This window comes from Prionailurus viverrinus, chromosome B3, assembly GCF_022837055.1.
Source record: "Prionailurus viverrinus isolate Anna chromosome B3, UM_Priviv_1.0, whole genome shotgun sequence".
NCBI lineage: Eukaryota > Metazoa > Chordata > Mammalia > Carnivora > Felidae > Prionailurus > Prionailurus viverrinus.
This window is the reverse complement of record NC_062566.1, coordinates 113,460,246-113,483,660: the sequence shown is the minus strand read 5'-3', so window position 1 is coordinate 113,483,660 and position 23,415 is coordinate 113,460,246. Positions and strand designations below refer to the sequence as shown.

Sequence of the window (23,415 nt, the reverse complement as noted above, 5' to 3'; positions counted from 1 at the left end):
CCTTCAGTTGGTGCTTTATGCAGCATCTGACACAAGTCAAACGCCACAGCGCTTCCCTCAAAGATCCAGAATATCCCGGGCTAACCCTGTGAATTCCCTGCCATGGCGCAGTTTGGGAACCACGGCATCAGACTATAAACAAAGACTCTTTCTGGACAATGCGATTGGATCGGAGGGAGAGAGAACTTTCTTCGTTATGCACATCTGAATAGTTGGGGCTTTTTATAATAAGCAAAATATGAAAGTAATAAGAGACTTTTGTTACTTTTTTGTAAGTTTTTTTTTTTTTCATTTCAAGAAAAGAAGGCGGGAAAAGGGCAAGAGTGAAAGCGAATGAGGGAGATGCAAAGAAATGAAAAATGAAATAAAAAGTCTGCTAGCCGAGGGGCGGAGGCTGCACAGGCACCCCCACACCGAACGTGTGCGTGTTTCCCTCTGTGATTGTGACGCTGGTCCAAGTCCCTCCGGGCTTCGGCTCCTCGGCTGTTAAAGTACAGGCACCAGCCTCCCTCACGGGCAGAGGGTTACTTCCGGTTACTCCTGAAGAGCAGAGCGATGAAAACCACAGCTCTCGAGCTGGGTTCTAACCCTAACTCTGCTACCCGCTCGCTGTGGGTCCTCGAGCAAGTTCATGAACTCCTCTGTGCCTCAGTTTCCTCATCTGTTCAATGATGAGAATAATAATGTTCACCGGTCGTGGGGACTCCACGTGGGACACTTACTCAGTGGCCAGGGTCAAGTAGGCGCTACCTATTATTATTAGTGTTGTTTCTGCACATACATAAACAAATTGGCCCACAGAATTTTTTTCCCTCCAGCAATGAGAACTAGGAAATGTGAAGGACTGTCCCTGTTATCATGGCATCCAAAGGGTCAGAGAAAGGTCAGAGGAAGCCACTAAAGGGTCAGAGAAAGGTCAGAGGAAGCCACTTAAGGGTCAGAGAAAGGTCAGAGGAAGCCACTTAAGGGTCAGAGAAAGGTCAGAGGAAGCCACTAAAAGGTCAGAGAAAGGTCAGAGGAAGCCACTAAAGGGTCAGAGAAAGGTCAGAGGAAGCCACTAAAGGGTCAGAGAAAGGTCAGAGGAAGCCACTAAGGATCCACGTACAAACCAAAGGTATAGGGGGGTAGAACCACGTCTGAGCTTAACGTAGTCAGGAGGTAACTTGAGGGGTTTCTGTTCTAGTGATAAAAAGCGTCAAATTAAGGTAGGAAATAATGTAATTTCACCATCTCATGAATTTTCCCCCACATCTCTTTCTTTCTCGAACATTGAAACATTTTTTTTTTTTTTTTTTTACCTCATCTCTATGTCCCATAAAGTGATATCGTCGCTGATCCAGGGATTGGACGGCTCGGCCGGCGTGATCAATGGATCGTATTCCACATACTGTTCTGTGTAAGCAATTAAGCTGCAGGAGGGAAGCAAAGCAAAGTACGCCACTGTTTTCCATAAAAACTTGCATTTTTACACAAACGTTGTAACTGTCTTTATAGGATTCCAAGTTAAAGGGAAAATGACAAATCGAGCTGTTTCTATTTATGCTTGTTCTCTTCTCATGAGGAACGTATTGTTTTTTGCATTCCTGCTGTCGTACGTACACATTTTATATCTTTTCCCCACGTTACTCTTTACCTGGACCCTGGTGCACCCCTCGCTGGTGGCGCTAGCCTGACTGATACACAGGTCCAAACCTGCGTGTGTATCACCCTCTCACGGAGACTAGGGATCTCGGGGCATCTGGGTCACACCAAGGACACTCAAATCCGTCCAGGCTGCCAGTCAAGGGTTCCCAACTGGGAGACTTCCGTACGACAAAGACTAAAATCCTGACGGACCATAAGGAGGTAATGCATTATAGGCATTATATCCACAAAGCAGCTTAGTTTTTCCGGTTCTACTGTAAACGGCCACGTTATCTTTTCGAATGAAATTTTCATTGCATCAAAAGGCATGTGGTTAAAACAATAAAATAGTACAAAATGATTTCACACACACAACAACACACACTGTCTGCTCACAGAGACCTCTGCTTTCTACCCTTCTGTTTCCTTTAGCATTTACCTGTGTATTTCTAAATTGTGTTTTTATAGTTGTTCTTGATTGTCAATTTTTTTATTTAAAACTTTTTTTAAGTTTATTTATTTTTTTAGAGAGATACAGAGACAGCATGAGCGAGGGAGGGGCAGAGAGAGAGAGAGGGAGAAGAGAGAGAATCCTAAGTAGGCTCTGCACCGTCAGCACAGAGCCCTACGCGGGGCTCGAACTCTCGAAACTGTGAGATCATGACCTGAGCTGAAACCGAGAATCGGGTGCGTCACCGACTGAGCCACCCAGCTGCCCCTTGATTATCAATTTTAGATGAGGATTCAACTCTCTTCGCCAGTCCCCGACTCCCCCCACCACTTCCTCCCACGATCCTCCTAAGAGACGTATAATAATTTTTGTGAAATCAATCGTCAGTGTCCACATTATTAAACTAGATATAAATTGTTTCCTGCTAAGTAGAATACCACCCTTTCCAAATGTTGTAACAAATCTATAAAACACCTAGCAACAAATTTTCCACGTATATTTTGTTTATTTATTTTGAAAGAGAGAGAGAGTGACAATGAGTGGGGGAGGAGCAGAGAGAGAGGGGGGACAGAAGATCTGAAGCAGCTTCTATGCTGACAGCAGAGATCCCGACGTGGGGCTCAGACTCACAAACCATGAGATCGTGACCTGAGCCGAAGTCAGACACTCAACCGACTGAGCCACCCAGGTGCCCCCAGTTTTCCCACATCTTAAACACCTTAGCCAATTCTTGTTCAGTTCTGTCTCCCCGTCTCCCGGAGGTCCTCTCTCCAAAGTCTGGAGTCCTCTTTCTCCAGTCTGGACTGTTTGCTCTATACACTCGATGTAAAATCACCCTCCTGGGACGTCCCTGACTTCTGTCTGCGCTTTGCTTCCTGGACTTTACGTCCGTCTACTGGTTTTACTCTCTGGTTGTGCTGAGATACTCCTTTAGTGGTTTCCTAAGAAAGGATGCAGAGAAGCTAACTATTTCAAGTCCTGGCAGGTCTAAAAATATTTTTATTTTATCTTTGTACTTGGCAGATAGTGCTGGACCTAGAACCCCAGGTTAAAAATCATTTTCCTTCAGAATTCTGAAGGCGTTGCTCTACTGTGTTTTTGGCATCCAGTGTTACTGCTGAGAAGTGTGGATCCAGTTTGATTCTTGTTCTTTTGCTTAGTTCCTTTCCTCTCTGGAAACAGCATCTTCTCTTTATTGCTACAGTGCCCTGAAATTTCACCCTGGCTTTTGCTGGTGTTTTTTATTTACTGTGCTTGGTACCACGTGCAATGGATAAAAAAAATATTTCCCAGAAGTCTTATTTCTTTGTTAATTTCATACCCTCATTTCTTCTGTTTCCTCTTTCTATAATTCTCTCTAGTTGAATATTGGACCTTCTGGATTGATAATCTAATTTTCCTAAATTTGCCCTGCCGTTTTTCATCTTTTTGTCTTTTTAGTTTGATGGTTCTTTCCATCTTGTTATTTATTTACTTTTTAAAAATTTGGGCTATCACTTTCTTTTTTCTTTTTATATTTATTATTTTTGAGAGACAGAGAGAGACAGAGCACTAGTCAGGGAGGGATAGAGAGAGAGGGAAACACAGAATCCAAAGCAGGCTCCAGGCTCTAATCTGTCAGCACAGAGCCCGACGTGGGGCTCAAACTCACAAACCACGAGATCATGACCTGAGCTGGAGTTGGACGCTTAACTGACTGAGCCACCCAGGCGCCCCTGGGCTGTCACTTTCTTAAGCTTCCAGAGCTCACTTTTATTTATCACAGGATCTAGTTTTTGATTTATGCATAAAATATTCTGATATCTGACATTAATATTTCTGAGGATATTAATTATGTATTTTTATTTTCTGTTTCTTGAATAGTTTTTGGTTCCTCCAAGTCCGTTTTGCTCTTTGTTTGCCTCATACTCCCTCACATTGGGGTTTCCCTTGAGTGTCTGGAAAATCTCTGGGCATCCACTTGTGTTTAAGAGTGAGATACTAAAACCTGCTTGGAGGCTCAGTGTGTGTGTGGATAGGGCTTCGTTGACAGATCATGGGCAGTTCACCAGTCTTTTCACTAGAGCTCCCAATGAGGGATTTGGGGCCTTTTCTTTGGGGACATTGATTTTTCTCTAGAGCAACGGTGAGTAAACATTTTCTGTAAGACAAAGCAAATATTTTAGGTTTTACAGGCCAGATGGGTCCATTACAACTCCTCAGCTCTTCTGTTGCAGTAAAAAGCAGTCATCGATAATTCAGGAACGAATGCATGTGACCGTATTCCAATAAAACTTTATTTGTGAAAACAGTAGCGTGCAGTAGATGTGGCCCACAGGTTGTAGTTTTCTAATCTTTTGCCTGTGGGTGTATACTTCTGGCTCCTGGAGGGTGAAGAACTAGGCAGAGGACGGTTGGAGGGTTCCACTGTTCAGTATGTAGATCTTCCATTAATTCACTTGTTTTCAGTGGGCCCTTTACGATGTGATGTGCCTGAATTCTGAGCTGATGTGATTCAATTTCTTTAGAGAGTAAGCTGCCCATCTCCTGTGGTGGTAGCAAGTGGGAGAGATGGTCTCCTAGTGGGGCAGGGATCTAGGGATCCAAAGATCCAGAGACAGGCTTTACCCATTTCTCTGGGTTAGCCCCATGCTTCATTTTTTCCTTCCATGGTCTCCAGTGACTTCAAGAGCCAAGACCAGACTTATAGGGCAATCGGGTTCACTTTGTTATAATACTCACACTCTGAACACGTAGGTTATGATGTTCTTCACTCTGTCCCCAGCCACCTTCTTTTTTTTTTTTTTTTAGTAAATTTTGGAATATTTCAGGAATACAGAAAGGTCTTCTAACTAGCCAATTACAAGCGAGCTGTTGAAGGGATCTTTGTTAAGTTCGCCATGGTACGCAATGGCCTTGTGGAGCACTCAGGACCATTGGATAAAAAATGGAAAAGCATTTCAAAAGAATCTTCTAAATCTTCTGCAAATGTAGGTTATGTGATTGCAACCAGCATGTGCAGTGGAGGCACGTTATCCTTGTAGGAGTACAAGGTAGGCCTTGTGCCCAGGCAAGCCTTCATCCTAAGGCCCTAGGGCGGCACTGTGGCAGGAAAGGTCACACTACAAGTCGGTGCTGTGACAGCTCCACAGGGAGTTGTCCCTTGGTCCCCTGAGCTAGTTCCTTTCTTTCTGAAAGAGATGGGTTGCACATTAAGGTACATATTAGTTTCCCGGGGCTGCTGTAACAAATGCCCACAAACTTGGTGGCTTGAAATGACAGGAGTCTTTCTTACTTCTGGAGTTTAGAAGTCTGCAGTCAAGGTATCAGCAAGTCTATGCTCCCTCTGGAGGCTCAAGAGGAGTAATCCTTCCTTGCCTCTTTGAGTGGTTCCAGGCACTCCTTGGCTTGTGGACGTCTAACTCCAATCTCTGCCTCTGTCCTCACATGACTTTTCCTCTGTGTCTGGGTCTTCTCCCCTTCTCTTCCTTACTTGTCCTTGGGTTTAGGGCCCACTGGGATAATCCAGGATGATTTCATCTCCAGATCCTTAATTTACATTTGCAAAGGCTCGTCCCACATAAGTCATGTTCACGGCTTCCGTGGATGAGGACTTGCACATACCCTTTTGGGGGCCACTGTTCAACCCACTGCAGGGAACATGAAGGAATCTAGGCATGAGGATGGAAAGGGCACACTTGGCCACCTGACTCCTTCGCACCAGCAGCTGGTAACCTCGGTCCTGTTTGAGGGACAACGGTCCATGTGAGATGTGTCTGAGTCATGATGAGGCATCGGGGGCTTTCCTGATTATGACATATTTGGGCATCCACAGCATTCTCAGAATTTGAGATGGTGGGTGTAGTCTATGGGCCTCTCTTCAGCGGTGACCCCTTTGCCCTCCCAGCATGTCTGCCCCCTGGCCTTTTCAATGACCTCAGCCTCTGGTGGCCCCGATCTCAAATCAAAGACAACTACCTGAGCAGCCCAAGACAAAGGTGGTGGTTGTGGGGGGTCTTCTAACTAGCTAATTACAAGTTTTGGGGGATTTTATTTTTAAACCAGAAATGGATTTCCCTCAAGTAACACATAGGGATGGAAAAACAAAATTTCCTCCCCTCCCTTCCTTACTCTTGCTCTGATTTCTGTGAGACAGGGTGGAGGTTTTACCAGCCACCTCTCTAGCTTGTTTTATTTGACTGTCCACATGGCCACACCTATGACCTGCGAAGGCAGGTCGAAGGGGACGTGTCACACCTAGGTTCCCAGATGAAGCTCAGCAGAAGTGCCTGGGGCCAGGAGAAGCAAGGGAGGCTCAGGAGAGGCTGGGGTGAGAATTCTGAGGACCTAGGCACTCGTGGAGCCTGCCTGTTGGTGGCCTGTTATTGCAGGAAGGCTGTCTGCTGACCAGCCTGAGGCAGCAGGACCCCACAAGGCCAGAGAGCAGCCAGGAGGAAGCGAGTGGTAATGAAACACAGGCCCACAGTCAAGTCTCTTTTAGGGAAATCTGGGGATATCTTCAGAGTGTGGAGGAGAGGTGGTGAGATTTAACGGTGATGTTGGTTCAAGAGAAGTGGTTGAGAGCCCAAGGAGGGATGTGTAACCACGCAAGTTAAGAGCACGAGACACGACTATGTAACAGGCATTAAGTGTGAATGAAGTTGGGGGCACCAGGGCGGCTCAGTCGGTTAAGGGTCCAACTTCAGCTCAGGTCTGGATCTCACGGTTCATGAGTTCGGGCCCTGCATTGGGGTCTCTGCTGTCAGCATGGAGCCTGATTCAGATCCCCTGTCCCCCTCTCTCTCTGTCCCTCCCCTGCTCTCTCTCTCTCTCAAAATCAAACATTTTATTAAAAAAGTGTGAATGAAGTTGTTCCAAGGGCCTAGCCCCACACTGTGCCTTCTCAGAGCACAGGGTTTGAACAGGACCCTGGATATAAGTGGAAGAACACGAGAAGAGAGGGGTAAGAACTTCCTACAGAAATGCCCGGACAATCTGCACTGAGGCCAGAGAGCTCAGATCTGCACGATCACTAATCAGTTCCCCAGCCCCAGTGATGGGCAGCATTGGCCAGCAGGGGAATTTGTTGTATTAGAAGAGGAACGGCTGTTTTGTTAAATTATAGCTGCATAAATAAAATCGGTCGGAAGCTTTGTAAAGAGAACCGTAAAAGTTGGTCATGTGCATTTTAAACGTTATATTATATTGGTAGAAGTGGGATGTACTGACTGAATCATCAGAATTAGACAGAATTAGACAGGGCTCTACGAGGACCTTCTGATCAGTGAGAGACTCAGAAATTTTTAAAGGCATTTTAGAAAGGAAGATCTTGAGATTCTAAGAGAAAGGGAGAGATTGGATGGTATATGAATTTCTAACAGTTGCTGTAACAAACTGCTACATACTTAGTGGCTTAAAAAAAGCACAAATGTGGGGTTTCTGGGTGGCTCAGTCTATTGAGTGTCTGACTCCTGATTTGGGTTCGGGTCATGATCTGAAGGTTTGTGAGATTGAGCCCCACGTCAGGCCCTGTACTGACAGTGCGGAGCCTGCTTGGGATTCTCTCTCTATCCCCCTCTCTCTGCTTCTCCCCCACTCATGCTTTCTCTCTCAAAATAAATAAACTAAAAAGATAAAAATAAAGCGCAAATGTATTCTCTTATACTTCTAAGGATCGGAAGTCTGAAATGGACATTGCTGGGCTAAAATTAAGGTGTCAGCAGGACCATGTTCCTTCTGGAGGCTTGAGGAGAGAATCCATTTCCTTGCCTTTTCCCCCTGGTAGGGGCGTCCCACACTCCTTGACTCCTGGTCCCCTTCCCTCTTCAAATCCAGCAATGCCTGGCCAAGGCTGGCTCACGTTGTATCACTCTGACACTGACCCTTCTGCTTCCGTTGTCTACAACAAGGGCTATTACACTGGCCCCCCTGGATAATCCAGGGTAATCCCCTTATGTTAGGTCAACTGATTAGTCACCTTAATTTCATCTGCAAACGTAATCCCTCTTTGCCATGTAACCTAACATAGTTACAGGTTTTGGGGATTAGGACGTGGCCATCTTTGAGGAACCATTATTCTGTCTTCCACAGGTGTAATTTGAGAGGAACTTGTGCAGAAGGTTGAAAATGAAGTCATCTAACAGAGGGTGTGGTGGTAGGTAAACGGTGTATCTGAGGCTTGCGTGGACTTTTTAGGAATGGCACCAACGTGTTTTATGGCGCTGTCACTGATACAACCTATGCAAATAAACTCCGCATTCATGAATCTATGCTTGCTCGCTTGTCCCGTTTGCCATCATGGCTGCATGGGAGACAGGAGAGAGCAAAGTGCCTTCTCTTGGAGGTTCCTGTGAGCGGCTTTGGCTCTTAGTAGTCTGTTGCCTTAACTCCTCTCCTAGCTCTTGTGGGGGTTGATCCTTCTCAGGGAGAGTGGCAAAGAGGGTTAACTCCATCATTGCGGTGGCAGAGGATGGAGAGGAGGTGGGAGAACACCCCACACCAGGAAGAGACGGAAGAGGGTCTCTTCCCTATGCTTCTCAACACCACGAGACTGGCCAGAAACAGCCCAAGGAGTGCGTGCGAGCAAGCACTGCTCATCTGGTCCCTGCTGCCTCTCATCCGGGTCGGACGTGCCTTATGCTTAGGAGCTAATTCTCCTAAAGTGAGATACAGCAGAAAGAAACAAAGGGTTGGCTACACAGGATAAAAACTGAGCTTCACGCAGAGAGAATAAAAGGCCTCAGGATCTGCACGTAGGTCATGCAACGTCATTTCTCAGGTGTGAAAAGAGGTACAAATGGAGGCAGAAGTGGCTTCCAGGAATGCAGTGAGTGGACTTGGTTGTGTTGACCCTTGTGCTGTGCCTCTTGGGGTGTGAGTAAAGGAGCTGGGAATCCTGGGCGGTGAGAAGCCCTCCAGAATGGGCAAACTAGCACAGAAGACATCTCTGGGGTCTTGCTCAGTTCTCCTCACCTCCTGGAAATTGCACCCCAACGTGCGCCCAGCGCTGCGTTAGGGGGTTCCATGTACTAACAAACCCTGCTCCTGGCTACGGTTGATCTGTCCAGGAATGGACACCTTGCTGACCGACGCTGGGTTAATCCTTCTCCAGCTTCCGTGGTAGAAACCACAGTTACAAAGTTCAGGGGCTGGAGGCAGTGCTGTTTCTGAACACTGTCTGTGATGAAAGAGGAGGAGGCCAATGTGGAAAGTGGAACAGGACAAGAGACGAAGAAGGGGTCTCGGGAGTGTTCAAGGCCCTGGTTGCAGCTACTCTAGAGCCTAGTGGCATTGCCGGCCTTCCCAGAGCTCAACTCTGCAGCTCCTCCTTGTATTCTGTGGGTCAGCACCTGCTCCTTTTATTTATTATTTTTTTAAATTTTTTTTTAACGTTTATTTATTTTTGAGACAGAGAGAGACAGAGCATGAACGGGGGAGGGGCAGAGAGAGAGGGAGACACAGAATCGGAAACAGGCTCCAGGCTCTGAGCCATCAGCACAGAGCCCGACGTGGGGCTCGAACTCACGGACCGCGAGATCGTGACCTGAGCTGAAGTTGGACGCTTAGCCCACTGAGCCACCCAGGCGCCCCAGCACATGCTCCTTTTAGCTGAACTGGGTTCAAGCTGGGGTTCTATTGCCTGACAACAGAGCAATACAACCGAAATATAGGATGAAGGCGATGGGAATGTGAAGGGGAGTTCACGGAGGCAGCCCTTTGTAGCGTTAGCCAGAGAGGCTTCCTCTCCCCCGAACGTGCACTTCCTTGCAGCGCACAGATAAGATACCAGAGTATCGTGGAGACACATGAAGACCATGAAACGGGTGAGCAGGCAACGAGGGAGGTCGCAGTGGTTGATACGAAGTACTATTTGGGTCCGAAGTCATTATCAGTGACTACAGGAAGATTTGAGATAGGACAGGAAAAGCACAGAGAGAGAACAGAGAGGCATGGAAAGAGCTTTGCAGACAGCTGGCACGTAATAGCACACAGGCAACGATGTCCACAGATTGCTGGGTGTGGGTGGCACCAAAGCAGAATTGGTGGCATCGAACAGACTACATTGTGTCCCCCACCCCCCGATTTCACATGTTAAAGCTTTACCCCTGCAATGTGACTGTCTTTAAGGAGATAATTAAGATTAAGGTCATGGGGTGGGGCCCTGATTTGGTAGAACTTTCTTCCTAAAGAGAGGAAGAGACACCGGAGTTCTCTCTCCTCTGCGTGTGTGCGCACAGAGGAAAGGCCATGTGAGGACACAGCAAGGAGGGGGCTGTCTGCAAGCCAGGAAGAGAGGCTCCACCAGGAACCAGCCTTGCTGGCACCTTGACCATGGACTTCAGACCTCTATAAACCCATATACTCAGTCTGTGGTATTTTGTTATGGCTACCTGAGCTGACTCATACGGGAGGAAATGGAAAAAATAAAATAAATACAGGAAATCCAGAGGAAGTCCATTAGGACAATTACTTCTCATTGAGCCGTTTTAATATCCTTGTCCCCTTATCTCTGCCTCCAGTATATGGTGTTGTTATTTTCAAATGCCAAATTCTCACATCGTTAGAAGGTGCTGACACACCAGCCATTAGCAAACGTGCTATCCACCGTCATCAGGTGCTTTGAACTGGTTCTTGGGTGAAATATGGGGCTGGCTGATTTATCCCCATATGCCTTTCCATTTTCTTGTAGAAAGCAGCAGAAATTCACCAACTAGCCACTAAGGGTAGAGCCCATGGTTAGTCGTTCAGTCAACATTATTCAGCGCCTACTAGTGCTGTGAAATAGTGAACAGCTTCCTGGATCACAGGATGATGCTCACACTGATCTAATAGCAAAGTTACGGCTTCTAACTACTTTAACCAATCATGGTTATTACATATACATACATACGTGCGTGTGTGTGTGTGCACGCGTACATAGGGGGCTTATATATATGACATATACATGTTCTATGTATTACAGTTGACTCTTAAACAACATGGGGGTTAGGGGCATTAAACACCCGTGCAAGTCAAAAATCCATGCAATTCTGAACTCCTCCAAAACTGAACTACTAATAGCCTACTGTTGACCAAAGCCTCACTGATAACATAAACAATGCATATTTGTATATGTATTATGTACTATATTCTTAAATAAAGTAAGCTAGAGAAAAGAAAATGTTATTAAAAATATATTTATTTTAAGAGAGAGAGAGAGAGAAAGGGGAGGAGCAGAGAGAGAGAGAGAGAGAGGAAGAGAGAGAATCTCAAGTAGGCTCTGCACCATCAATGCAGAGCCTGATGTGGGGCTCGATCCCACGAACTGTGAGATCATGACCTGAGCTGAAATCAAGGGTTGGACACTCAACTGACTGAGCCACCCAGGTGGCCCAGAAAAGAAAACGTTACTAAGAAACTCATAAGGATGAGAAAAGACTTTGACAGTACTGTACTACATTTATTGAAAAAAATTCTTGTATAAGGAGGTCAAACTCCTGTTGTTCAAGGGGTCAACTGTGTATATATATATATATATATATATATATATATAGCTGTTATTAATATAGATTGCTAATGAGGTTCTCCTTTTGATAAACCTAGAGAGGAGAGAAATAACAAAAGCAAATTTAGCAAACTTTTAGTCCAACCACTTAAAAAAAACCTGAGAGAAAAGTTTTAGAATTCATCCTTTCTCCCTTAACAAAAAAATAAAGACATAATTTTGCCCTATATTGTATAGAATATAACAAAAAAGATAAGACAGGTGAGTTGGGGGAAGAAGAGATGCCGTCTGTAATGGGTAGAGGGGTGCCTGGAAGGGATCCCCAGAATGATGCACAGATATGGAGTGTGGTTCACAGAGCAGGTAGGAGAGAAGATGGACCCACCAAGTCCAGGGAGATAGGCAGTGAGGGATGGCCAGCAGCTCTGGGACAAGAAGGCACAGAGTGGAAAGCATTATGGGACAGTGACCATCATTCCTATTTTCCAGATTTCGCCCTGGTGATCATGTTGCCTCTGATCTTTTTTTTTCCCTGTCACCTAAGGTGGGCTGGGAGAAAGGAAAAGCAAGGATTCGCAGGGTGTCTGGAATCACACAAAAGCAAAGTTGTAATGACCTCTTTGGCCCCTTTTTTCCTTCCCTGAAACAGTCATTAGACATTAAGTTCATGGACTTCTATCACCCTAGCAGGTTTTTAAAACCCGTCAGCCAGCCCCTTGCTGTCTTATCTCATTTCATTAATTACATTTCATGATCATGGAGGGTCGGGAGGCAGAGAAGGAACCAGCATCCAATTTCAGAGAGCAGCCACGATCCCGAGATGGGCAAGCAAGATGATGGTAGAAAATCAATCCAGCAGTCAGCTGTGCTGCACAAATGGCTCCCAGGGATAGGGCAAGGACAGCCAAGCACACGAGCAGATACAAGACGAGACAAGTCGCTCTCTCCGTGTGGGGCAGGGTGGTGTGGTTCCTGCAGTGCCTGGCCAAGCTCAGTGCCACTGTGAGTGAGGGGACGTCTCTGGGGGAAACCCTAAGAAACACAGACAACTTGGAGTTAAAATGTATGGAGTTTTGCATTCCCAGATCGGTTTGTCAAGTGCCGGCCGTAAGGCTTGGGTGAATAAAATAGGGGCTCCCTTGAGGATTCTGGCAAAGGACAGGAAGACCTCATTTACTTGGCACCTTCAACCACTGAGGGATCATGGGTGAGATATGTGACCAAAAGGGGCTCTGAGCAGAGTCTACAATGACACAAACTCTGTTCCTCAAGGCTTATCACCTGAATTCGGGAGAGCCCATCTCTCAGAAAAGACTCTTTACTCCTGCTTTAGAATCAAGGCTAAGGAGCTTGGTCATTTGGTTTCCTGGTATGGTAGATCAATTTAAGAAGAGTCTTATTTCTCCAGCCCTTGAATTTGGGCCGGGCTTGTGACATGTGGTAGCCAGGAAAACATAGCAGAAGTGACAGAGTGCCAGTTCCAAGCCTCAAGAGGCTTCGCTTGCTTCCGCTCTCTCTTACGGAACCCTGCTATTCCCATGTGAACAAGGTCAAAGTAGCTGGAGAATGAGAGAACCCATGAAGGAGAGCCCGGTTGTCCCAGCTGAGGTCATCCTAAACCAGCTGAAGCCGAACATCTGAGAGCCCAGCCAAGGTCACAGAGCTGCCTACCCAGTCCACGGCCGCACACAGACACAAGTGAGAGCCCAACAGGGCCAGCTGGCGCATGAACACGTGAGCAGTAGTAAATGCCTGTTGTCTGAAGCCACTAGGTTTTGAGGTTGGGTTGTCCCTCAGTGATATCTGACTGAAACACCTGGTCTGCTACAGATTGTTGACCGGACACAAGAAAACAAACCAACAGCGAAAAAGCAGAAACAGAGACTCAAAGGATGTAATGGACCGGGGCTGTTTAGAAAAAGGGGAGCACTTTGTGGCACGTCATAAGACCTTGATCACTGGTGGTTTTAAACCACAGTATAGAAGTCATCCAGGAAAGTTCACTGAAATATAGTGTCCTTTCTTTTAATGTTTTATTTATTTTTGAGAGAGAGAGAGAGAGTGCAAGCAGGGGAGGGGCAGAGAGAGAGACACACACAGAATCCGAAGCAGGCTCCAGAGTCTGAGCCGTCAGCACAGAGCCCGACGTGGGTCTTGAACCCACGAACTGTGAGATCATGATCCGAGCTGAAGTCGGACGCCTAACCTATTGAGCCATTCAGGGGCCCCTTATTATTATTTTTTTAAGTTTATTTATTTATACATATAGAGAGAGACAGCGCATGCTTGCACATGAGGTGGGGGTATCGGGCAGAGAGAGAGGGAGAGAGAGAGTCCCAGGCAGGCTCCATGCTCATTGAGGAGCCTGACTTGGGGCTTGATCTCATGGTCCTGAGATCACGACCTGAGCCCAAATCAAGAGTCGGATGCTTCACTGACTGAGCCATCCAGGCGCCCCTCTTGATTTTTTTAGAACTGGGCCTTCACCATCCCCAGCCCTTAGGCCTCTCCCCACCATCAGCTCTCAGGGACCCGGGTGAAAAATGGCGTGGGCCTGTTCTCAGGGGGACGGGTCCTCTGCCTGACGGCTTCTGACTAATTACACCCATCATCTGCCGCAGGGCCCGGGAAACCAGACCCCCGAGGGACCGGGGACGTGTGCGCCCACCTGACACAGCTCAGCTTTCACCTTCGGTAAGCAGAGCAGTCGTGCCCAAGGCCAGCTGCCAGCACCACCTCCCTGTCCCCACCCCCGCAGAGCCTCTGACAGGCCAAGGCTCCAGGCTGCTTTATCTCCTGCTAACACCCGTCTCCTCTCCCTCCTCCACTCTATCTGGGAGTTTCCTTGCGGTTCTAATGAAAAACCCTTGTGTCACATTGAGAAGTTGCCCGTTATTGCTGCTGGGAATCAAATCCAGTCTCTGCTGGGCGGAGACTCCTGAAGCTTCAAGCTGGGAATGGGGAGGGGCTGGTGGGAATCATCTCTCTGGGGCCAGGGGAGCAGCCTCTCTGGCATAATGAGATGCTGCTAGGTGGGGTGCTTCCTGACGGGCTGCAAACAAACAAACAAGAGTTCCTGCCAGGTTCCCCGGGCCACCTGGACTGTCTCCCGCCCTGGCCTCAGGCCCCAGCACACCTGCCAGGAGTCAGTGGGCCTCCCTCAGGCTGACCGGTTCTGGCTCTTTCCCCATATCCCCAGAGATCAGACACAGCTGGGTGCCCCTTGTCCTGGGAGCTCCCAGATCATTCTGAGTGCTGGGTAAGGGCTTCCCCAAATCCTTGGAGACCTGATCAGCCCACTTGCAGATTATTCAAAATACAGGCTCCGTGGATTTACCTGGACCCACTGAATTTGGTTGATTCCCCAGATCTAGGGTTTGGGAAACCCCATCCTTAACTCCTCCCCACCTGGAATGTCCTGCTCAAGACCACTGACCTGAATAACTTGACCCAAGGAGAGATGCTCCCCTTCCCCCACCCTCACATGCTCTCCCTGGACCACAAACTCTCACGTGCCCTTCGAAGGCCAGGCATTACTAGCACTGATCCTCTCGGCAACACAAGGACAGGCATTCCTGTCCCTCTTTCACAGAGAGAGAAGCTCGGAGTCCCTGACAGGCTATGGCACCAATGGAGTCAAGATCATCACGGGCATTCTCTGGGACAAAGGCAACCACAGTGAGACCTGAAAAGCAATTTTAGAGCCTGGTACATGGGAAGCCCCATGTCACAACAGTGTGTGTGTGTGGGGGGGGGGGGATGGAGGGTGGGGGGAGATGGTTCCGTGGCCGCACAGAGTTAGCTGCAGATATGGCTCCACAGCAATCGGTGTCTAAGTGTAAACTGAGTTCCAGCCACCGGCCACCTTCCGAAGCACTTGCATTAGGGGAAACGGGAATCTCAGTGATGCTTACGGGGGCGATTTTGCCTCCCCTGGTCCTGCCCTGGGAACATCTGGTGATGTCCGAAGACATTTTTGTTGTCACCATGGTGAGGTGGGTTTTGGCATCTGGTAGGTAGAAGTCAGGGATGCTGCTAAATAGTCTAAAATGCACAGGACTGCCCCAAATGTCAATAGCCACAGTACCAAGAAGTCCCAGAATAGATAGGAGGGGCCATCGGAGATGTGGGCCCAAATCCAGGGTGTTCATTCAGATTTTGGTTTTGGGAGTGGGATTTTCTTAGCCTCGATTTGTTGCTATTTATCTGGAAAGAAGATGCAGGCCCACCCCAGGGGCCAGCAGAGAAAGGCCAGCAGGTTGGACGCATGGCCAGACCCCTGTGTGAGCTGGGCTTAAAGGACCTACTTTACTCTGATATCCAATAAATGCTAAGACCCACAGCTTAAGCCGTTGATCCCTCAGACGCTGGCCATCGCTTAAACGGCAGCATATGGATGAACAAACGTGCGGTTTGGGACTGTCTGATCAGATTTATTCCAGGACAGATTCCCCAGGTGGTCTCTCCTCGGCACTGAGATTTCGAAAAACAGCCCATTTAGTTGACAAAATGGAGTCTCCCGTGAGTTAACAGAGTGGGAGTGGAACCAGCTACCGGTGCAGATTGTAGCACAAATGCTCCTGAGGAAGCCAGGCTGGAGGTGCCAAATATTTTCTTTACAGTTGATTTGATGCAGTTCTGTGGTTGATGGTGTGTAGAGGCAGAACGCCTCCTGACGGCCGGGCCCCCTCCTGTTTGCGCGGCCAGCACCTCAAAGGGCATACGTAATTTCTTTCCCCCTATAAAGGGAATCTGGGCGTGTTATGGCCGAAAAGGGAGCAATTCCATTTGAATTAATCAAGGGTCTGAAGGCAAAAGTACGTTGCGTGGCTTTTAAGGACATTGTTCCTAGATTGACAAGGTCCCGTGGCCACCCCCTGAAAAGCTTTCGCAACAGAACATTTCCTGACATCACTCAAGGGAGGTCTGCTATCTTAGCTGTGCTTGCACGAGGCCTGTGGTTTTCTCACTCATCGGTTTAAGAAATGACTACGGTCTGCCTTTTGGCACGCCCCCATAACATTTCTCCTTTGTTGAATTAGAAGGAAGCAGTAATATGATGGAGGGGGAAACATACCTTTCAGCCACTTTGGACATTTTTAAACAATGTCTGTCAATCTGTGCGCTCAAAAATGTTATCTGGGGAAAGACAGAACAGAGGTGTTAGGGCCACACTCGATTTTTTCCCCTTCACCCCATGAACCCCAGCCTTGTATTTCCGTCCAGATGCAAGCACCTCCTCTGGCCAGCCTTGGCCAACCCTTCAGCCTTGTATTCCAACGACCGTGTGCCCTTTTGGGAATTCCCACCACACTCGGGAATCACAGTCTACAATTTACCTATGTCAGTATTCTCCTGTGCTGTGTTGTAGCCTACGTCTCGACTTCCAAAGGCGATCGCAAACTTAAAGGCGGTGGCGTATACGTCCCGCAAAACTTTGCAACGCTTACAGGAGCCGTCAATATCCACTTGGACTAATTTCTGGTGATTTCCCTCTGCACACCCTTCACACCCGCATCACACCCACATGCTTGGTGCACTTTAGACTAGAGTCATCAATACATCTGTTTCCTCCCCTGGACTCCCCAACATAAACTTGTCAAGGGCTGGCACCTAATAGTTCATGCCTTTGGATTGCCCCCAGAAGTCAGTAAAGCATAATGTGAAGAGCAGACCCTAAAGTTCCTTCCTTACCAGCGAACCCTAGAAAGGAGTCGTGTAATTAGCCATTGTCTGCCGACCTGGGTTGACCAGTTAGCTTCCCATCATGAAGGGAGACAACATGCAACCAAATAATGCTAACTCGGCCCCAGGAACAGAGCTTTCTTGCTTTATAAGCTTGCCTTTTGCATCACAGCAATAAAGTCGGTGGCTCCTAGCTGGCTTACTCTGCAAGTGCATCACAATTGTAAGGACTCTGTGACACCAGTCCCTCCCCCACTGCGGCCCCCACAACATTCTGTGGGAACCCCGACCAGAGCAGTCACCCCCAAGGCATTGGGGTAATTCCTTCATGCCCTTCTCTAATAACTACTGGGGGGACTCTGCCCTTCTCTAATAACTACTGGGGGGACCCGGTGGAGAATTTTTCCTCTCAGGCTTCCACGGTTGTTCACACTCAGCACTCAGGAGTTCAAGTCATTCACAGCTGGGTTCCACTGTGGTTTCCAGGGACTCAAAGCTCACTCAGCCTTCAGAGGTGAGCATTCAAAGGGCTTTCAAACTGGCCATGTCTCCTCCTGGGAGTGTGGGAGTCCATTCATTCACCTGTTTCCGGATGTCCTCTTTTGTAGTTTTCCTGATTGGCTGACTGGGTATGTGCACGGGGCTTTGCGACTGGGACTCTTCAGTCACACCATACACTGACTAGAGAAGAAGGAAGAATATAGAATCACGCACCCACAGAGTTGCAGGGGGCCTTAAAGGCAGGCAGTGCAAGCACTCATTTGATGTTTCCAATATCCTCTGTGACATCCTGACAGTAAGTGGTCAGCCTCTGCTTAAATGTCTACAGTGAGGGGAACTCTTCCTCTTGAAGCAGCTTTGTCCTATCTTTGGGTTACCACTATTAGACAATCTTTCCTCTCACTAAGCTGAAACGGTCTCCTTGAATATCAGTGTTTCTCCAAATACGGTCCATAGACCGTCTGCAAAGAATCATCTGGGAGTTCTTGGTGAAGACGAACACTGAGCCCCACCCCAGACCTACTGAATCAGAGTCTTTGTGGGTGGGGCTCCTGAATCTGCACTTTTATCAAATGGCCCAAGTGATTCTGAGGCATAAGAAAGTTCAAGAACCACTATTGAAAGTTATGCACACGACATGCTCATCCAATATAAATTTGAGGTGGCAAAGTTTCAGATTTTCTTCCTTTTCAGCCAAAGAGCTTTCTGGCCTCAGTTTCTCCACGTTGCTATGGCTGCTGATTAAGCCATTCCTTGTGCTAGAGACAGATGAAAAACAACCTTTGCTTTGGGAATGAAACAAAACCCAGAAGGGTATGCAACGTATAGCTGAAATCTATAAAATCAAGAAGGGCTCAGATAGAGTGGAGGTGAGCTCCATGAAATTCTGGAATAGTAGAATTAGGGGGCCTTTAAAGATGAAATGAGGATGTCTTAAGAGTAACACTATAAAATATCATAATACAATACAAGATAGCATAATCATCTCAGTAAAGAATAAAATATGTAAGTAGATTCGAGAAGTTGATATATATGTCATGGGGTGTGTGTGTGTGTGTGTGTGTGTGTATGTGTGTGTGTGTGTGTGTGTGTGTGTGTGTGTGTATGTGTGTGTGTGCGTGCGTATATGAAAATGGAAGGATTGGAAATAGGAAAGAAATAGGAATGTCCGGGGGCACATCTCTAACTTTTTGAAGTTAATATTTTGGAGGACAGACAGGTTCTCCTCCAATATGGTCCTGGGTGCCGTTGTGAGATGGGGATATAGCCGTCGTGGGGCAGACGGAGTATGTCACCCCTGGGTAGGCCACGGCTACTGCCCCTTCCAGGATCGTGAAACACAAACGATCATCGGCCCATTCACAGTTGAGCAAGATGGTGTTTCGAGTTTGAGTGATCTAGCCATATAAAAGCCTTTCAAAGTACTAAGCTCACCTTTACCGGTGGGATTTTGATACTTTTTAGTTTCTTTTCCTCCCCAGAGCCAACTGCTACTTACCCTGCAGACCTCAGCGCACCTGAGCCTGCTTTGGAAGCCCTCCGGAAGCCCCCAGCCCGGGGCCCCCCTCCCCGCCCTCCTGTACCGTCCTGTATTTCCCTAGTGCAGCCTTCCTGGTACTGTTGCCTGTTGGCGTGTGCTGGCCATGGGCTTCGTGAGGACTTGTCACTGTATTACAGCAGCAAGAAGGGTGCCAGGTACGTATCAGCCACCCCACAAATATTTGCAGAATGAATGAATGAAATGGTTTCACAGGACAGAGTGGGGTAGAATTAACACATAGCAAATTACTGCTTGAACAGTACCAGAAATGGAAGGGCTATTTGCATCAAGAATTTTTAATTCAGCTAAACTAGCGAACCTTCTTAACCTTTTGCGGGTTCTTCAGACGCCGGCATTTTCTGATATCCATTTCTGTTGTGTTCACACAGCCTGGCTGAGAAAAAAAAAAAAAAAAAAAAGAAAACCGTATAAATTACCCGGTGAAAATCACACATTCCAATGTGACCCAAGTGACACCGTGAGACCCAATCTTTGTCTTTCCCATTACAGATAATACATGATTGTCTCCATTTTGCCACTTACAGTTTCTCTTACAAAGACGTCTCATCTTTAATACGTGTTCCTCCACAAGTTCTCACGTGAAATAATACAAGCCTGCCTCACGCTGTCTAGGGATGACATGGAAAGGACAGAGTGTACCGTTTATAAGAGTAAACAGGTTATTCAGAAGGGCCAGATAGTTTCAGCCACAGCCTTTGTCGCTACACGTAGCTAACCATCTAAAAACAATCCAATACCACGATGGGGAATTGTTATTATCATTATTATTATTATTTTGGTTTTGCTTCTAACCAGCTCTCTTAGGAAGGGCTGCCATGGTATCCTCACTCTGGTTCCTTTTCATGAGGGAAATGCAAGCTTTGTTTTAATAACAGGAAATCAGAACTGCATCGAGCCTCATTATTCACGGATCTGGTCTTTGTGAATGCACCTACGAGCTATCATTTACTTCGAACCCCCAAATCGGTATTGGTGGTGCATTCGTCATTCTTTGTGGACCTGTGCACAGTGGCAAAAACTGTGAGACGTGTGCACGTTCCCGGCGAGGCTGAATTAGCCGACGCTCTGCCTTCTTGTTTCATCTCCTACTGTAAACAAATGTCCTTTTCAAGGCCTCTTTGGTACCACCTTTTCCATGTGTCCGTGCTTTTCGTTGGTGGTTTTGCTGTTTCAAGTGGCCCCCGAACGTGGGGCTGAAGTGCTGTCTAGTGTTCCTACGCGCGACAAGGCGTGAGGTGCCTGGCAGAGACAACAGGTGTGTCAGGTAAGCTTCCTTCCGGCGTGAGCTATAGCGCTGTTGGCCATGAGTTCGATATTAATCAACGGTATATATGGAATAAGCTGTCTTTAAACAGAAGCAGAATTGAGCCGTGGTTACGTATTGGTCACCTGAAGAAAATGCTGTGACCAGGGGATCACAGGAACCTAACCCTGTATTTCTCCCAGGAAAATGGCTCAGCATTCGCTAATTCAGCGGAGCTGGCAACTTCATAGAACGTGATTACCGTGAATACCGAGAATGGGCCGCATTTGGAGATTATTCTAAGTTTTGGGGTCGAATGACAGTAGAAATGGAAACTGCTTATTTTGTAAGCAGTAAACCTCCGGGGTCCAGAGGTCCCCAGGGGCACTTCCCACAGCGCCCCTTTTCCAAGTTCATGTTGTCATGGATGAATAGTTTTTAAAAGCTGGAACTGAGATACATTCCAGACCATCTACCGAGGTTATGCTGACTGAATGGGAAAACCAATTTCACAAAGTTTAGCAATTTCCTTTAGTTTTAAGAATGAGACACCTGGTGGCTAAAGATAGTCTTTTCTTTCAAGTGAAGGAAGAGGGAAAAGTAACAAAACAAAACAAAACAAAAAAACCCAACCAGAAACGTAGAGAACCAAGCAGAGCTTTCTCACCACTGGCCTGTGCACATCCCAAAAGGCCCGTTCTTGACTATCCAAAATTTTCCTTTCTGTCTTGTCCTTTTTCCGATCTATCCTGAAAGAGCAAAGAAAAGAAATCAGAGGCTCCTGTTTCTAGGAGCTTGGTGAACACAGAGCTCTTGGCACCTGTGTGACCCCTGCTCTCTGCACAGCTGTCAACCAGGGGCGGACGGTTCCCTCAAGGAAACCTCAAGAAGCCCACACATGGGAAGAGGACTTGTTTTCGCCTAGACTGCGAATCATCAGAGAGGTGGAATCAGCATGGCAGACCCAAGGAAAGAACCAGAATCCGGCTGTCCATTTGAGTGATTAAGACAGATTATTCGGAACTGAATTTTCTGTGGGCTTGCCCCCACCCCTGTCACCGTGGATGCTGCATATTCAAATTATAGTAAAGGATATGGGCTTGTGGTGTTCCAGCCTCAAATTTGAAAGTTTGCTTTAGATTCCGAGTCAATAGAGGTGTCTTCAAAATGCTGCAATTACGTGTTTTAAAAGTCACTGAGACCATCTGGCTTTCTAAAAGCAGAGTCATAGCCTTAGCATGTGACAAGATCCAGAGGGCAAATATCACTGGCCTCAGCTCGGGGAGGCACACATTGCAAGAGGGAAATCACAGGTGACAAAGATGGGTTCTTTATGTTCTGATCAGAACACAGATAAGAGGTTTTTCTTTCTTCTTTTTTTTTTTTTTCTTAAGCCTGTATTACTTCATAGTGCCTCTCTAAGTAAAAAATAACAGATTAATTGTCGTGTAACTTCTGGTTCTTGGCTCTCTTGGGAACACTTTAGTTGACTGATCTGAAATAAACCATAATCATCCTGTGATTTTTGTGATAATTACTGGGTACTTCAATGGCCCACAATTATAAAGTAGTCGGGAGTTAATCGGAAAAGCTAATCGAGAAATACCATATATGTACAAAGTGACGATTTCCCCTCCTTTTTTAACACACGATGCCGTGTGATCCTGAAAGTGCAAATTAGTGCTCCTCTTTGGTTCCCAGTGGCTTCTGGGTCCACAGGCTCAATTCTGCCTCCTTCCCACCCTCTTACTTGCTCTTTCCTCGGGGGCCACCATGGCTGCAGAGTCACAGCTCAGCATCCGGTGCCTGGTGCCCACCTCCTCCTAGGCTGCCGGCAGCACCGGGGTGTTCTGCAGGCGTGTGAGTTCATGGGCAGAGGGGAAAGCTAGAGAGTGCAGAGGGAGGGCGAGAGCAATGGCACCGTGCCGGCCACTGGACTCAAAGACGTCGGGTCATTTCCAACTACGACCACACCTGTGATCAAGGCTCACCCGCACAGCCGGGAACCAGCCCAGGTGATGGGGCTGCAACAGTGCCCATGGAGTGCGGAAGGGGTCCTCTGAGGACCCACGGGGGGCTGCTCAGGGAGAAGGTGCTTGCCTTGGCCTAGCTCAGGGTCCCTTTCTCATCCCCCTCCTCCATCTCTTAACACTCCCTGCAAAATCAGAGACCATTGCTGGAAAGGGCCAGAAAGAACCCAACCTGAGCAGGTTCATTTCCCAGGACTGAAAGGATCTGGTTGACAAGAATGTTTGTCGGCAGGGGGACATTTAATGCCCACTTCTCATGTTTCCTTAGAGGGGAAGGGATTTCCACTCTACTCCCTGGGAGGGACACATGTGGGGAAAACACTCCAGCTAGTCTCTCATCTCTTGTACTCCGGGGGAGAAAGAGGGCCTTAACTTTACTGGCCGATCTGAAAGAAGAAACTGAGAAAGCTCAGGTCGGTCCTTGCCAGGCCCTATGTTCTGGCACTCTGTTCACTCCGCACGCAGTGAACTTATAGGGGTCGACTCTGAGCTGGGGTGGGGGGTTCTGCAGATATCCAGCTCTGCCCAGCATGGGTGAGTTTAATTCCAGGGTCAAGAGCTGTAGTCACAGATCCAAAGTCATGCCCTATAAACTGGCTTGTATCAGTAATAATCCTAACACGTTGGCCTCCAATGTCTGACTTCTGTGCCTTATTTTTGATTGGTTCTGGACCCCTCCCCTGGGGGAAAGGGGAGAAGGGTTGGCCTCCCTAAAACTCCAACATGATTTCCTCTGAAGACAAAGTCTCCAGACCTACAGGAAAAGTGGGTCTGATGTTTTTCAGCCCCTAAGCACAGAAGAATAATTGGAACTCTCTTCAGGAAATAGGGACATCTTCTAACCAGAGTTCTACGCTG

At 47.4% G+C, this 23,415-nt stretch overlaps 1 protein-coding gene across 13 annotated transcripts in view; it reads right to left on the bottom strand.

Moving 5' to 3' along the window:
* The window catches only part of RGS6 (regulator of G protein signaling 6), a 629,079-nt gene that overhangs the window by 93,432 nt on the left and 512,232 nt on the right, over positions 1 to 23,415 (bottom strand). For 11 of the 13 annotated variants that reach the window (XM_047862117.1, XM_047862126.1, XM_047862124.1 and 8 more), the window contains 5 exons: positions 21,195 to 21,276; positions 19,583 to 19,657; positions 17,805 to 17,903; positions 16,615 to 16,676; positions 1,299 to 1,409 (listed from right to left, as the gene is read on the bottom strand). In XM_047862117.1, the coding sequence (XP_047718073.1) occupies positions 1,299 to 1,409; positions 16,615 to 16,676; positions 17,805 to 17,903; positions 19,583 to 19,657; positions 21,195 to 21,276 (429 nt within the window). The remainder of the gene's footprint in view (positions 1 to 1,298; positions 1,410 to 16,614; positions 16,677 to 17,804; positions 17,904 to 19,582; positions 19,658 to 21,194; positions 21,277 to 23,415) is intronic. The other 2 variants (XM_047862129.1, XM_047862121.1) reach the window with 1 other exon arrangement.